We start from the raw sequence: 15,577 nt of genomic DNA, 5'->3' as shown, positions 1-15,577 counted from the left end.
TCTCTATCTCTTGGCAAAATCCTACTCATCCTGCAGATCTCAGCTCAAATATCACTTCCATGGAGACTTTGTTACTCCTCATATTGGTTAATTCAAGTCTTCTTTTAGACCAGCATTGGCAAACTTTTTCTGCAAAGGGCCAAATAGTAAATATTTTAGGTTTTATGGATCAGATACTCTCTTGTTCCAACCACTCAAGTTGCCACTATAGTGCAAATGCAGCCACATATAATATGGAAACAAGTGGGCATAGCTGTGTTACAATAAAACTTCATTTACAAAAACAAGCTGTGGGCAGGATTTGGCCTGCAGGTCACAGTCTGCCAAATTTGTTTTAATAGATTTTAATAGAATTCTCATGCCACTTATTATAATTCTGATTAAATACTTATATGTGCAATTAATAGTTCAAGAGCTTTCTCCAAAGGTCTGTAAGTCCCATGAATATGTAAATTATGCCGTTGTAGTTGTTCACTCTGCATAAGTGCTTGGCACATAGTTTGCTTAAATAAGTGTAAGAAGGGAGATGCCTTTCTTCATATGAGAGAGGACAGCATGCTCCAAGGAGGGGACTTCTTTTGGAAGAGGTGGCTGCATTTCTCTGCTATCAGTTTTCTTCACAAGGAAGACAGTTCTCTGTCAAGGTAGTCAGTTACCAACCTGCTCGAATGCAGCCCAAGATCAGCAGCCACCACTCAGGCACTCGGGGCAGCACCACTGCCACACGGTCCCCACGCTGCAAGCCACAGGCTTCCGAGAGGACGTTGGCTGCCTGTTGGCTGATTTCATTCAATTCTCTGAAATTCCATATCAATTCCTTCCCCTTCCCATTCACCCACCACAGGGCTGGGCTCGGGGGTCGCTTGCCAGCCTGAAGAAAGAGAAGCCCTGTTGATTAGGGGGCACTGGTACACAAGTAGGTAGGATAAATTCCAAGTCTTGGGATTGCCAAGTTGGTGCTTAGTAAGCTTTTTTATCTCAGCACCTCCATACAGTCTTAAAAACTATTGAAAACCCTAAAGAGTTGTTATTTATGTGAGTTATATCTATCAATATCTACCATAGTAGATATTAAAACAGAATTTTTATAAATGCATGCTTTCAGAAATAATAGTAATAAACCCATTATATGTTAGCATGCATAATTTTTTATAATGATAAAGTATACTTTTCAAAATGAAAAAATAATGAGGAAAGTGGCATTATTTTATTTATTTATTGCATCTATTTATTCTGCAATTAACTTTAATGTTTTAGGAGAATAACATTGGATCCTCTCATCTGCTTCTGCATTCACTCTGTTGTGAGTACCAACATGTACCTTCTGGAAAATGCTATTGAATACTCATGAAAGAATTAGAATAAAAAGGCAAATATCGCTTTAGGTTTATTTATATCTCTATTTACTTATTTTTTTTAATTTTGTGGTAAAAATACATATAACATAACATTTCCAATTTTAACTATTTTTAAGTGTATGGTTCAGTGGCATTAAGTACATTCTCATTGTTATGCAACAATCACCACCATCCATCTCCAGAACTTTTTCATCATCCAAAGTGAAAACTCTGTCCCCATTACACAATCACCCCTCATCCTCTCTCCCCTGAGGCCCTGATAAACACCATTCTACTTTCTGTCTCTATGAATCTGACTATTCTAGATACATGATATTGTTTGAATATTTGTCCTCTCCAAGTCTCATATTGAAATGCAATCCCCAATGTCAGAGGTGGGGCTTGGTGGGAGGTGATTGGATCATGGGGACAGGTCCCTCATGAATGGCTTAGCACCATCCCCTTGGTGATAAATGAGTTTACATAAGACCTGGTTGTTTAAAAGTGAGTGGCACCTTCTCACTCTCTGTCTTGCTCCTGATCTTGCCCTTTGTTGTGCCTGCTCTTTCTTCATCTTCCACTATGATTGTAAATTTCTTGAGGCCCTCATCAGAAGCAGATGCAGCACCATGCTTCCTGTACACTGTGCAGAACTTGGGCCAATTAAACTTCTTTTCTTTATAAATTACGTAGTCTCAGGTAGTCCTTTACAACAACATAAGAACAGCCTGATACAGAAAACTGGTACCAGAAGTGGGATATTGCTATAAAGATACCTGATAATGTAGAAGTAACTCTGGAACTGGTCATGGGAAGAAATTGAAGAGTTTGGAGGGCTTAGAAGAAGACAGAAAGATGAGGAAAAGTTTGGAACATCTTAGACACCAGTTAAATAGTTGTGACCAAAATGCTGATAGAATTATGGACAGTGAAATCCAGGCTGACCGGATTTCAGATGGAAATAAGAAACTTTTAGGGAACTGAAGCAAAGGTCCCCCTTCCTATACTTTAGCAAAGAACTTGTCTGCATTGTATTCATAGTCTAGTGATCTGTGGAAGTTATAACTTAAGAGTAATGACTTAGGAAATCTGACAGAAGAGATTTTTAAGCAACAAAGCATTCAAGATTTGACCTGAATGTTTGATGAATAGATAAATAATTTTGAATATATGTAACAATGGAATATTATTTCAGCCTTAAAAATGAAGGAAATTCTGACTTATGTTACCACATGGATAAACCTTGAAGACATGCTAAGGGAAATAAGTCAGATACAAAAGAACAAATACTGTATGATTTCATTTATATAAGGTATTGTATTAGGCTGTTGTTGTATTGCTATAAAGGAATATCTGACACTGGGTAATTTATAAAGAAAAGAGTTTAATTGGCTCACAGTTATGCAGGGTGTACAGGAAGCATGGTGCTGACATCTGCTTCTGGTGAGGGCCTCAGGAAGATTACAATCATGGAACAAGGTGAACGGGGAGCAGGTGCATCACATGGCAAGATCAGGAGCAAGAGAGAGAGAGCATAGGGAAGTACCACGTTTGTTTAAACAACAAGATCCCTCATGAACTCATGCATAGCCAAGGGGATGGTGCTAAGTCATTGGTGTTGGACCTGCCCCTATGATCCATATGCCTTCCACCAGGCCCTACCTCCAACTCTGTGGATTACATTTCAACATGAGATTTGGAGAAAACAAATATCCAAACTATATCACTTTGCTCCTGCCCTTCCAATTCTCGTGTCCTTCTCACATTGAAAAATACAATAATATATTTTAAAGAGATTTTTTGTCTATTCGTTAGTAAGTATTTGGGCCGTTTAACCTTTCAACTACTGTGAATAAAGCTACTGTGAACATGAGTGTACACATATTTCTCAGAGACCCTGATTTTAAGGTTTTTTTGGTGTATGCCCAGAGTTGGAATTACCAAATGGTAATCCTATTTTTTAATTTTTTTGAGAAAATGTCATATTGTTTTCCATAATAGCTGTAACATTTTACATACCCATCATGATGCACAAGGGTTCTATTTTCTCTGTTTTATTGTAAAATAGACTCTTCGCATATCCCCTGAAAGAGTCTCATGGATCCTCAGGGGTTCTCAGATCATAGTTTGAGAGTAATGATGCAAAATGAAAGAGAAAACATGTTGGCAATTTTATTAGATATTTCAAAATTTGGCTCCATCAGAGTTACACCACCTTGTGGTAACACATGAGAGTGTCTGTTTCTTCACAGCCTTGCCAATAGAGTTGTTAAACCTTTGTATTTTGTTCTTGCTCATTCCTGGGCATAGACCAAACTAACTATGGGAGGAATTTAGTTTATAATTTAACTTTAAAGCAACGATGACAATAGTCTCTTCCTGAAACCAACTCTCTTCTTGTTCGTGGACCTAAACCCCTTTGTGAAATTAATGCAATTCCACGGCATTAGAATTATGGCAGATGATAGGGACCTCAATTCTGCTAAGCTATAAGCATAGTCAAGCAGTAACCAGCTGTTGTTCCCTAGCTTGCTTACTGCTTAGGAGTCATGTAACCAGAAGCCACACTTTGTAACTTCACCAATAGCTCCTGTAGATAACATCACTATTGTAAAATCTAAGACAGGCCTTTGAGATATTTTTCAGACATTTGCATTCTGGAAAATGTAGTGACACTACCTAGACCCATGACTCTATAGCAAGGAACTGACTTTACCTGTCCTGTGACTGCCTTACCCAGAAACAGACTCAGCACTTGAAGACATTTCTCACATCTCTATAATTTCATTCCCAACCAATCAGTAGCACCCATTCCTTAGCCCCCTGCCCACCAAATTGTCTTTTGATAACCCTAGTCTCTGAGCTCTCAAGGGGGCAGATTTGAGAAATATCTCCCATCCTTCCACTAAGAGGCCTTGTGATAATTAAACTATTTTTCTGAAAGAAAAAAAAATCTTTTGTATTTCACTAACAAGATAGGTGCAAAAATGTTATTTCAGTAAAATTTTCAGTTGCTTTACTCTTATTATGAGGGAGGTGATAATTTTTTTATGTTTAATGGCCATTTGAGTTCACTTTTTTGTGAACTATCTGTTCATATACTTTGCCCAGTTTTATAATGAGTTGCACCCTTTTATTCTTGGTTTCTACAAGCTCATTTCATATTATTAACTTTTTGCTGTCATATGAGTTGAATATTTTCCCCACAGTTGTCATTAGTCATTTATTTTGCTAATGGTGTTATCTGTGAATGGATAAATTTTTTTATGTTTATATAGCAAGTTTACTTTTACGGATTCAGAATGGTGAGTCATGGTAGTAAGGGCCTTCCTCAATATTTAAAGGGCCTTCCTCATATTTAAAGGAAGTATAACTTTAAAAAAATCCAGAAATCTAAATTTTTGTTTGAAAATTTTCAATTTTAAAATGTTAACCTTATGTTTTTTTTTAAGAGTACCCACACCTAGGGCTGTCTTCAGTCTAGAGGCAAGGCATTTGCAATCTCCACACAAAGACTGTTTCATACTGTTGGGAACTTAGGACATCATGTCATAATCATGACTTTTTGAGCACCAATGTATTAAGCCCATGCTGGTAGCTCCACCCCTTCCCCTACCCCTAGCCAGAATGAATCCTTCCATCCTACAGAGTCACAGGACTTCAGGTGAAGGCAATTGATGAATCAGCAGTGAATGGATTAAAAGTCTAGAAGCTCAGGGCTGGGAAGGAAAATCGGAAATTTCTTCAACTTTTTATTTCTTGGATGTCTCATATTGAAGCCCTTTTGATAACTGTTGCCTCATAACTATCTTACTTGCACACCTGTATTGACAGGGACACGTGACCTAACTTTCTGGGAAGACTCAGTCTTTGATCAGTGCTAATTCGCCCCCCACTTTTTTGAGAGACAGGATCTCACTCTGTGGAGTGTGGTGGTGTGACCATGGTTCACTGCAGCCTCCAACTCCTGGGCTCAAGCAATCTTCCCACCTCAACCTCCTGAGTAGCTAGGACCGCAGGTATGCACCACCATGCCTGGCTAATTTTGTTTTAAAATTTTTGGTAGAGACAGAGTCTTCCTGTGTTGCCCAGGCTTAATTTGCTGTTATTAGATTCAAACCTACCTCTTCTACGACCCCAGACCACTAGTCCTCATTTCACCCTGGGAGGTCACAACAGAGCATGCACAGTCTACATACAGTGTAAACAAACTGTGTGTTGGCTGTCAGGGAGTTACCAGGTTGCCACGCTCCTATGCCTTTCTTCCTTCCAAGCTCATGCAGTCTCTCTCCCATACTCTACTGCCTTCATGGAAGATGAGTGTTTTGTCCATAGCATATTACAGTGCCTTACATGTAATAAGTACTTAACAAATATTTACTGAATTAATGGATGAATTTTAAAAGCCAACCGAATTGTCTCACTTTGTGCCTCTTTTCCACCCCATTACCTTCTCCATGTCAGCCCAGTGATCCAACACATCACTAGCAAAGTTAAACTTGGCCGGCACTTCCTGGTGGCCCCACTGCACGGACACCAGTTGCCTAGTATTAATGTAGAGAGTGCGGCTGGACATCTGAGTACCCCACAGGGTGCAAAGTCCCTGAACTTTTCGCAGCCAATGCATGTTCAGACCTGTAAAAGAAAGAAGAGACACAGATGAGAGCTTCTTTAACAGATTGCTCTACTGATCATCAGCAGCTTCAGGAGATTCATCCCAACCTTATAGGATTCTTTCCAGGAATTAATTTGCTGTGGTTATGAGTAAATTGGCACTCAGCATCTGTTTCAGTCTCCTTGTGGGGTGCTGTTTTCTAAAGGCACAAGATGATACAGACCCAATCCTAGATCCTATGTCTTCAACACTTCTGACAGTTTTGTGAACACCCAATTTCATATAATAAATCCCTTTGCGCTAAAATACAGTGGGTATTGTATTGTTGTTCCCAGAAATTCACTCCCTTCCTATTCCAGGATTATAAATCCCCATTCATTTTTATGTGACTTCCCAGTGCCTTCAGGAGGAAGAATATGTATCCACCTCTCATTGACTTTGGCTTGCTCATGAAATATGCTTTGGTCAATGAGATGTGAGTGTCTGGGATTGTATGGTTCATCAGAAACTCTCACATTTCTCCCCTCTGCCTGAGACTTGCATAACCCAGCTCATGCTGTACTTTCAGACTGGGACTCAGAACAACAAGAAATGTGGAGTTGAGCTGAGCCTAGAATGGCCACTAGCAACACACAGACCCATAGGGGGAAAATATGTATGACCAAAAGCTACTAAGATGTATAGGGTGTTTGTTACTATAGCAAATGCTATCTAATACAAGTAGCATTCTTTTCTTTAAATTGAATCTGGACTGATACATCCTAAATCCCAGATCCTATGCATCTAGTGTGCAGGACCTAATACAGTCACTTTGGAAATTGTAGCTGTCATAATTTTTGTTTCTATATAAGTTCTTTATTGGTGACTTGTGACTTTTTTGTGCACCCATCACCTGAGGAGTATACACTGAACACTTACAGTATACACTTAACAGTATACATTTAACCCACTTTGTACCCTTTTATTCCTCACCTCCTTCCCATCATTTCCCCCAAGTCACCAAAGTTCATTGTATCATTCTCATGCCTTTGCAATCTATAGCTTAGCTCCCACTTATGGGTGAGAATATATGATGTCTAGTTTTCCATTCCTGAATTACTTCATTTTGAACGATGGTCTCCAATCCCATCCAGATTGCTGCAAATGCCATTAAGTCATTCCTATTTATGGCTGAGTAGTATTTCATTATATATATATACCCTATATATGATACTATATATTATATATACTATGTATGCATTATATATAGTATATATGAAATATGAAAAATTCTATTTCATATATATTTACATTTTATATAATATATATTATATGGATATTATATATATTGCCACATGCCTGTGCCTTTCTTCCTTCTAAGCTCATGCTGTCTTTCTCCCATACCATGCTGTCTTCATGGAAGATGATATATATATTTTATATATATATATTAAAAAAATCCATAAGCTTGGAATGAAGAAAGGCACAGGAGTGTGGCAATATAGATATATACATTATATACATACTATGTTATATATAATATATAGATATGTGTAATATATGGATATTATATATATAATATATTATATAAAATATAATGTAATATATAATATAATATATAATATATCCATATGTTATATTATAAATATGTTATATATAATATACTATATACTATATATTATATCTATATCTATATATACTATACTATTATATATCTATATCTAAGTGGTGAGAGTGAGCATTTATGTCTTGTTCTAGTTCTCAGAGTGAATTTATATATATAATAGTATAGTGTATATATAGATATATAATATATGATATATAATAATATAATATATAATATATAATAGTATGTTATGTATAGATATATAACACTATACTATTATATAATATATACAATATTATATATAGAGGTACATAGTAAACTATTATATGGTGTGGCCATATATAGTATATAAATATAATATATAAAAATATATAAAAATTTATATTTTTATATATAAAATGTTATAAAATATATGTTTTTATATATTTTATATATTTTAAAATATTTTATATATAAATGTTTGCATATTTTATATATAAATATTTGCATATTTTATATATAAATATTTACATATTTTATATATATTTATATTTTACATAATACGTATTGCCACACTCCTGCGCCTTTCTTCCCTCCAAGCTCATGGTGTCTCTCTCCCATACCATACTGCCTTCATGGAAGATTTTTTATATATATATATATAAAATATATATGTTATATGTTCATGAGCTTGGAAGGAAGGAAGAAAGGCACAGGAGTGTGGCAAAATATATTATATACAATATAAATATATATAAAAATATACAAATATATTTTATATATTTTATGCTTTATATATACTATATATAGCCACACTATGTAATATATAGTATATATAGATATATAAAATATATACATAGTATTATATATTATATTATATATTATATAATTATAAAATGTATATATGCTATATTTCATATATATATTATATATTATATAATTATATATACTATACTACTATATATAAAATATATGTTATATATTTATATAGAAATATTAAACATATTTATAAAATATGTAAATATTATATATATATACCCAAGTTTCTTTACTTGTTGATTGACAGGCATTTGGGCTGGTTCCATATTCCTGTAATTGTGAATTGTGCTACTATAAATGTGCATGTGCAGTGACTTCTTTCATATAATGACTTATTTTTCTCTTGGTAGATATCCAGTAGTGGGATTGCTGGATCAAATGGTAGTTCTACTTTTAGTTCTTTGACAAATTTCCACATTGTTTTCCATAGTGGTTGTACTAGCTTACATTCCCACCAGCAGTGTAGAAGTGTTCCCTTTTCACCACATCCACATCAACATCCATAATTTTTTAAATTTTTTTATTATGGCCATTCCTGCAAGAATAAGGTGGTATTGCATTGTGGTTTTGATTTGCATTTCCCTGATCATTAGTGATGTTGAGCATTTTTTCATATGTATGTTGGATCTTCTTTTGAGAATTGTCTATTCATGTCCTTAGCCCACTTTTTTATGGGATTTTTTGTTTTCTTATTTTTCTTGTTTGAGTTCCTTCTAGATTCTGAATATTAGTGCTTTGTTGGATGTATAGATTGTGAAGATTTTCTCCCACTCTGTGGGTTGTCTGTTTACTCTGCTGACTATTCCTTTTGCCATGCAAAAGCTCTTTAGCTTAATTAAGTCCCATCTATTTATCTTTGTTTTTGTTGCATTTGCTTTTGGCTTCTTGGTCATAAAATCTTTGCCTAAACAAATGTCTAGAAGGATTTTTCTGATGTTATCTTCTAGAATTTTTATAGTTTCAGGTCTTAGATTTAAGTCCTTGCTCCATCTTGAGTTGGTTTTTCTATAAGGTGACATACAAAGATCCAGTTTCATTTTTCTACATGTGGCTTGCCAATTATCCCAGAGCCATTGGTTGAATAGGGTGTCCTTTCCCCACTTTATGGTTTTGTTTGCTTTGTCGAAGATCAGTTGACTGTAAGTATTTGGGTTTATTTCTGGGTTCTCTATTCTGTTCCTTCTGTTCCATGGTTCTTTTTTTTTTTTTTTGAGACGGAGTCTCGCTCTGTCGCCCAGCCCAGGCTGGAGTGCAGTGGCGCGATCTCGGCTCACTGCAAGCTCCGCCTCCTGGGTTCACGCCATTCTCCTGCCTCAGCCTCCCGAGTAGCTATGTGCATATTTTTATACCAGGACCATGCTGTTTTGGTGACTATGGCCTTATAGTATATTTTGAAATCAGGTAATGTGATGTCTCCAGATTTGTTCTTTTTGGATAGTCTTGCTTTGGCTATGAGGACTCTTTATTTGGTTCCATATAAATTTTAGGATTATTTTTTCTAGTTCTGTGAAGAATGATGGTGGTATTTTAATGGGAATTGCACTGATTTTGTATATTGCTTTTGGCAATATAGTCATTTTTACCACATTTATTCTACCCATCCATGAGCATAGGATGTGTTTCCATATGTTTGTGTCATCTATGATTTCTTTCAGCAGTGTTTTGTATATGACCAGAGGATGAGTCCAGGGACCGACTAGACACACTTTAAGTTGGACCTGAGCTAAAACTCCATGAATCACCTGACCTCCGTAAGCCCCTACTTTAACTGGAGTACCACAATGACGTTTTGGGCCCCCTGGAATCAACATCAACTCAGAGCCAGTGTCCAGTAGTCCCTTAAATGTCTCATAATTTCCCTTTCCCCAGTGCATAGTTACCCTAGTAAAAGGCCGGAGGTCTCCTTGGGGAAAGATGGGATAAAGATTCACTGCATAAATTGTTGGTAATGTAGTGGGGTCCTTGCTCAAGGGGACCAGGCCTCCCCTTTATTCAAGGTGTTCTGGGTCTGTAAACTGGCTCAAGTCTGGAAAATGATTGAGGAGCCATGATTCTGTTTTTATAATTCAAATTAGTCTTTTGTCCATTTGACCTAGAAGTTTTCTGCTTGCATAAATTAGGCTTCTTATCAATTTCATTTCTGGGAACGCTGTGATTAATTAGCCAATGCCAGAGCTCTACATGAGTCAGACTACGCTAATTGCCACTTTGCCTCTGCTGTCCATTACAGTAGCGATGTCCACCTTGCCTTTGATGGATGGGTGCTGCCACTTGGCTCCTGCCACCTCAGGATCCAATTATTCCCATTGTATTTAAATTTTGTAGTTGAGTGACTGCAGTTCCCACTGTTAGATCTGACATACAGAGAAGAACAATTACAGGGTCCTTCAAAGAGGCAGGTGTTGCCCTCACAAATGTATTTTGTAAGGCATTGGTCAAGGGTACATCTTCTGGATGCTTCCAGCTGGGAAGAGTAGGTCTAAAGCGACTAATCCACTCCACCATCCAAATCTCCCTAAGTCTTTGGATCCCTTCCTCTACATTAAACCAGGGGAGATCAGGCATTTCTAGCTTGCTCATGGTGGGCCATCTATTAATCCATATTTCAGTTAACCAAGCAAATAAATTATTATAACATTTTCTAACTCCCCAAGCCACAATATTAAATGAAGAATCCCTACTTAATGGGCCCAAATCCATAAATTCAGATTGATTCAACTCTATGTTCCTTCCACCATTATCCCACACCCTTAATATCCATTCCCATGTCTGTTCTCCAGATTTCTGTTTATATAAATTAAAAACTCAAGCAGTTATTATCCAGTGTAGTGAACCTCCTGATGTGTCACACTCTCAACCTCACCTCTAGGGGCCCACAGGGACTTTAGTCTAGTTATAAGTCTAGAAGCAAACAGGAGTGTTGGGGGTGGCTCCTGAGGAGAATCAACATTGTCTTGCTTGGCAACCACCTCAGAGGAGGCCATCACTGTTGCCTCAGGCAGTGCAGAATTTATCCCCTCAGACAAAGGTGGAAAGGCTGATGGCAGCATGGGTTAGGGAGGGAATGCTGCCACTACTGGGTGGGTGGGAAGCTGTTTCTTCTGGCAAAAAAAGTTCACCAGAGTTTACAAACTCAGTGTCCCCAGCTTCACCAAGGTCCTCCCACATGTTCCCATTCCAAATTGCAGGGTCTTATTATTTTCCAATTTATCAGGGGAAACAGCCCCCAGTATTTCAACATAGGTTCTTTCTATTTTCCCTAAGTGTCAGATGGTCTGAGGAATAAAGAGAAAGAGTACAAAGAGAGAAATTTTACAGCTGGGCCTCCGGGGGTGTCATCACATATTGGTAGGACCATGATGGCGACCTCAAGCCACAAAACCAGCAAGTTTTTATTAGGGATTTTAAAAGGGGAGAGGGTGTACGAACAGGGAGTAGGTCACAAGGATCATGTGCTTCAAAGGGCGATAAAGGTCACAAGGCAAATGCAAAATTAGAATTACTGATGAGGGTCTATGTCCCATTGTGCACACATTGTCTTGATAAACATCTGAACAGGAAACAGGGTTCGAGAGCAGACAACCAGTCTGACTAGAATTTACCAGGCTGGAATTTCCCAATCCTAGTAAGCCTGAGGGTACTGCAGGAGACCAAGACACATTTCAGTCCTTATCTCAACCGCATAAGACAGACAGTCCCAGAGTGGCCGTCTATAGACCTACCCCCATGAATGCATTCCTTCCCCAGGGTTGTTCCTTGCTGGGAAAATAATTGAGTGATATTTCTCCTACTTGCACATCTGTCTATAGGCTTTCTGCAAGAAGAAAAATATGGCTCTATTCTGCCTGACCCTGCAGGCAGTCAGACCTTATAGTTATCTTCCCTGGTTCCCTGAAAATCACTGATATTCTGTTCTTTTTCAGGATGCACTGATTTCATATTGTTCAAACACACGTTTTACAATCCATTTGTACAATAGTGGTCCTGAGGTGATATACATTGTCAGCTTATGAAGATAACAGGATTAAGACATTAAAGTAAAGACAGGCATAAGGAATTATAAGAGTGTTAATTGGGGAAGTGATAAATGTTCATGAAATCTTACAATTTATGTTCAGAGATTGCAGTAAAAACAGGCGTAAGAAATTATAAAAGTATTAATTTTGGGAACTGATAAATGTCCATGAAATCTTCACAATTTATGTTCTACCTCAGCTCCAGCCGGTCCCTCTGTTCGGGGTCCCTGACTTCCTGCAATACAATCAATGCCCTCACTTTAACAGTAGACACTTGGTGAGGCTGGGCATGCATCTTTCATTGCAGGTCAGCCACTCACATGATAAGAGCTTATGTCTGTTTTTCCACAATTTCAGCTCTTTCTCTACAGGAGATTAGACTCTCACTCAGGGCAATCTTGGCAGATTTGAGGCTCAATATCTGCTTCTGAAGCTGGGAGATAGAATCCCTGAGTTCATCATTTTCTTTCATCACTTTATCCACTGAACTTAGGAGCAACCAACCAACTTCATTATGTTCCTTGGTTCTCCATGTATGGTCAAAGGTATTATGTGTAGGGTCACTAAACTTCTTGCCTCTCATGAGCAATGAATCAGGAGTGTCAAATGCATTTATTTTGTATAACTCTTTAAATAGTTCACATCAAGGACTATCAGTGGTCTCCATACTATTAGAAGTAAAGTCCTTAGTATTTTGGGATCTAATCATATTAAGGAGCCAACTCCATAAACCCCAAAACCAACAAAACAACTCCATCCTTAATATACTATTCCTCTAGAACCACTTCTGGTACCAAAATATGTATCAGTCAGGGTTCTCTAGAGAAACAGAACTAATGGAATATATATACTTAATAAACTCATATATATAAGTATATATATGAGGTGCAAGGAGAGCCAGTTTGAGTTCCAAAACTGAAGAACCTGGATTCTGATGTTCAAGGGCAGGAGGCATCCAGCACAGAAGAAAGATGTAGACTGGGAAGCTAGGCCAGTCTCTCTTTTCATATTTTTCTGCCTGCTTATATTCTAGCCATGCTGGCAACTGATTAGATGGTGCCCACCCAGATTAAGGGTGGGTCTGCCTTTCCCAGCCCACCGACTCAAATGTTAATCTCTTTTGGCAACGCCCTCACAGACACACCCAGGGTCAATATTTTGTATCCTTCAATTCAATCAATTGACACTCAGTATTAACCATCACAGTGTCTGACATTTCTGTCTCCTTTTTTTCTACAGAATAAGAATTGAAGATTTCTATACCTGCTCCTGAGCAGAACTACGCATTGCCTTTGTACCTGTTGGTCCCTCTCTTTTTCCATAACAGGCTCTTCCTCATTCTTCTGGCCTCACCTCCTCTGAGATTCATCCTTCTCTGACAACCACCCCACTCCCAGCCCCCTGTTACCACCTTTTTCCAGCTGCCCTCGTCTCTCCCTGTTGCTGTGATAAAGGTACCTTTTCCTCTGCCCAGTGTTTCCTCCTCACTAAGACTTGACAGGTACTGTCTTTCATGGTCCCTAGGAATTTCTGCTTTTCTGTGAGGATTTTTGCTCTTCTCACCAGCTGTGACTCTAAAAGATTGGTGAGATTATCATGGATTATGACCCCATCAGTCCATTCCTTGAAACAGTGCTCACCTGCCAAGTCCTCTCTGGAGGTCTTTCTGGGGAGAGCTTGGACCACCCTCCTCTCCAGCCAGCAGCTCCAGAATTCCTACAGCCTTGGAAGAGAGCACGGTAACTCAAGAAAACAACTTCACAATCCCTGCACTCTTGGAAAGACAGCACAGCTAATCATTGACAGTGGATAACTTTGGAGTCTTTCAAAGAGTAACAGCAGTCCTCCTAGCCAAGTTTACAGACATTACAAAATTAGCGCATTTGAGGCCAACTGGACTTGCACTTTCAATCCAAGGGGCATGAAGCAGATTTATGCCCAGGACTGACAGAAAATTATTGCTTCAACCAAAGAGAGAGAAATGGAGCTCACACGGGCTTGATGAACGCTCTTTTAATTCTTTGCTTTGCTTGGTTCCAGCATACCACTTTTGTCTGGTTTTCCTCTTGCTTTTTCCTTCTCTTTGGCTGATTCCTCCTCATCTTCATCCACACTCACTCTGTACATTACCTCATCAAATGTCATAGCTTGGATACCATGTGGCTTGCCAATGGCCCACACATGTGTGTATCCAGCCTGGTTTTCTCTCCTGCATCCTCATCTGCCTGACTTCTCCACCTGGATATCGAACAGGCATCTCAAACATACTTTGTCCAAAGCTAAGAGGTTGATCATATCCTTCCCTGTCCTCTCCCATTCCAGGTATGGTTTTATCCATCTCAGCAAATGACACCCCTATTCCTCCAGCTCTTTCAGCATCAAATCTTAGAGACTTTCCTGACTCTTTTCTTTCACACAAGGATGTGAAAAAGCCATCAGGTCCACCTGCCAGCTACACTCAGAGTCTGACATGTTCTCTTCCCTGTTCCAACCCAACACTGTCCAAGTAAGTCCAAAACTCAACAGGGAAAAAAAGTCTTTATATCTCTTTATATTTATTTTATTTGGAAATAGGGTCTCACTCTGTTGCCCAGGCTGGAGTGCAGTAGTGTGATCACAGCTTATTGCAACCTCAATCTATCGTGCTCAAGCAATGATCCCACCTCAGCCTCCTGAGCAGCTGGGATTACAGCACATGCCATTATGCCCAGAGAATTTTTTAATGTTTTGTAGAGACGGGGTCTCACTATGTTCTCCAGGCTGGTCTTGAACTCCTGAACTTAAGTGATCCTTCCATCATGGCCTCCCAGAGATTACAGGCATGAGCCACCATGCCTGGCCAACATTGACTTAAAGCTGGTCTCAGCCCTTGCTTCAGCTCTCTCAGGCTGGAGTTGCAAATTGGTGATCCTACAGTTCTGTGTCTTGGGGGTGGCCCCATTTCCATGGCTTCATGAGGATTTCCCTAGTGGGAATTCTTTGTAGAGGACCTTACCACAAAGCATCTATGGCTCCTACATTCTGGGTGCCTGCAGAATTAATACCATTCTGTCTTTCTTTGTCTCTGCGCCTGTGATGGGAGGAGCAGCCTCAAAGGTTTCTGAAATGCCTTTGGAACCTTCTTCCTAATTATCCTATTAGCACCGGGCCCCCTTTTAGTCATGCTTTAGCAAAGAGTTATTCTGACACATCCTTGGATTCCTCTCCTGAAAATTGTCTTGTCTTC

At 38.5% G+C, this 15,577-nt stretch overlaps 1 protein-coding gene across 7 annotated transcripts in view; it reads right to left on the bottom strand.

The window, feature by feature from the left end:
- LOC696244 (acyl-coenzyme A synthetase ACSM2B, mitochondrial) overlaps positions 1-14,216 on the bottom strand; it is a 130,941-nt gene extending 116,725 nt beyond the window's left edge. For all 7 annotated transcript variants that reach the window (XR_013411916.1, XR_013411915.1, XM_077986441.1 and 4 more), the window contains exons 1-3: positions 13,992-14,216; positions 5,788-5,972; positions 661-871 (exon numbers count right to left, since the gene is read on the bottom strand). Coding sequence is in view for 5 of the 7 variants with exons in the window: in XM_077986441.1 (XP_077842567.1) it covers positions 661-871; positions 5,788-5,964 (388 nt within the window). In the remaining 2 variants the exon portion in view is untranslated. The remainder of the gene's footprint in view (positions 1-660; positions 872-5,787; positions 5,973-13,991) is intronic.
- Between the last annotated feature and the right edge of the window lie 1,361 nt (positions 14,217-15,577).

The sequence above is a fragment of the Macaca mulatta genome, chromosome 20 (assembly GCF_049350105.2).
Source record: "Macaca mulatta isolate MMU2019108-1 chromosome 20, T2T-MMU8v2.0, whole genome shotgun sequence".
Taxonomy (NCBI): Eukaryota; Metazoa; Chordata; class Mammalia; order Primates; family Cercopithecidae; genus Macaca; species Macaca mulatta.
Note: the sequence above shows the minus strand (reverse complement) of the source record. Positions and strands in the feature narration are given on the sequence as shown.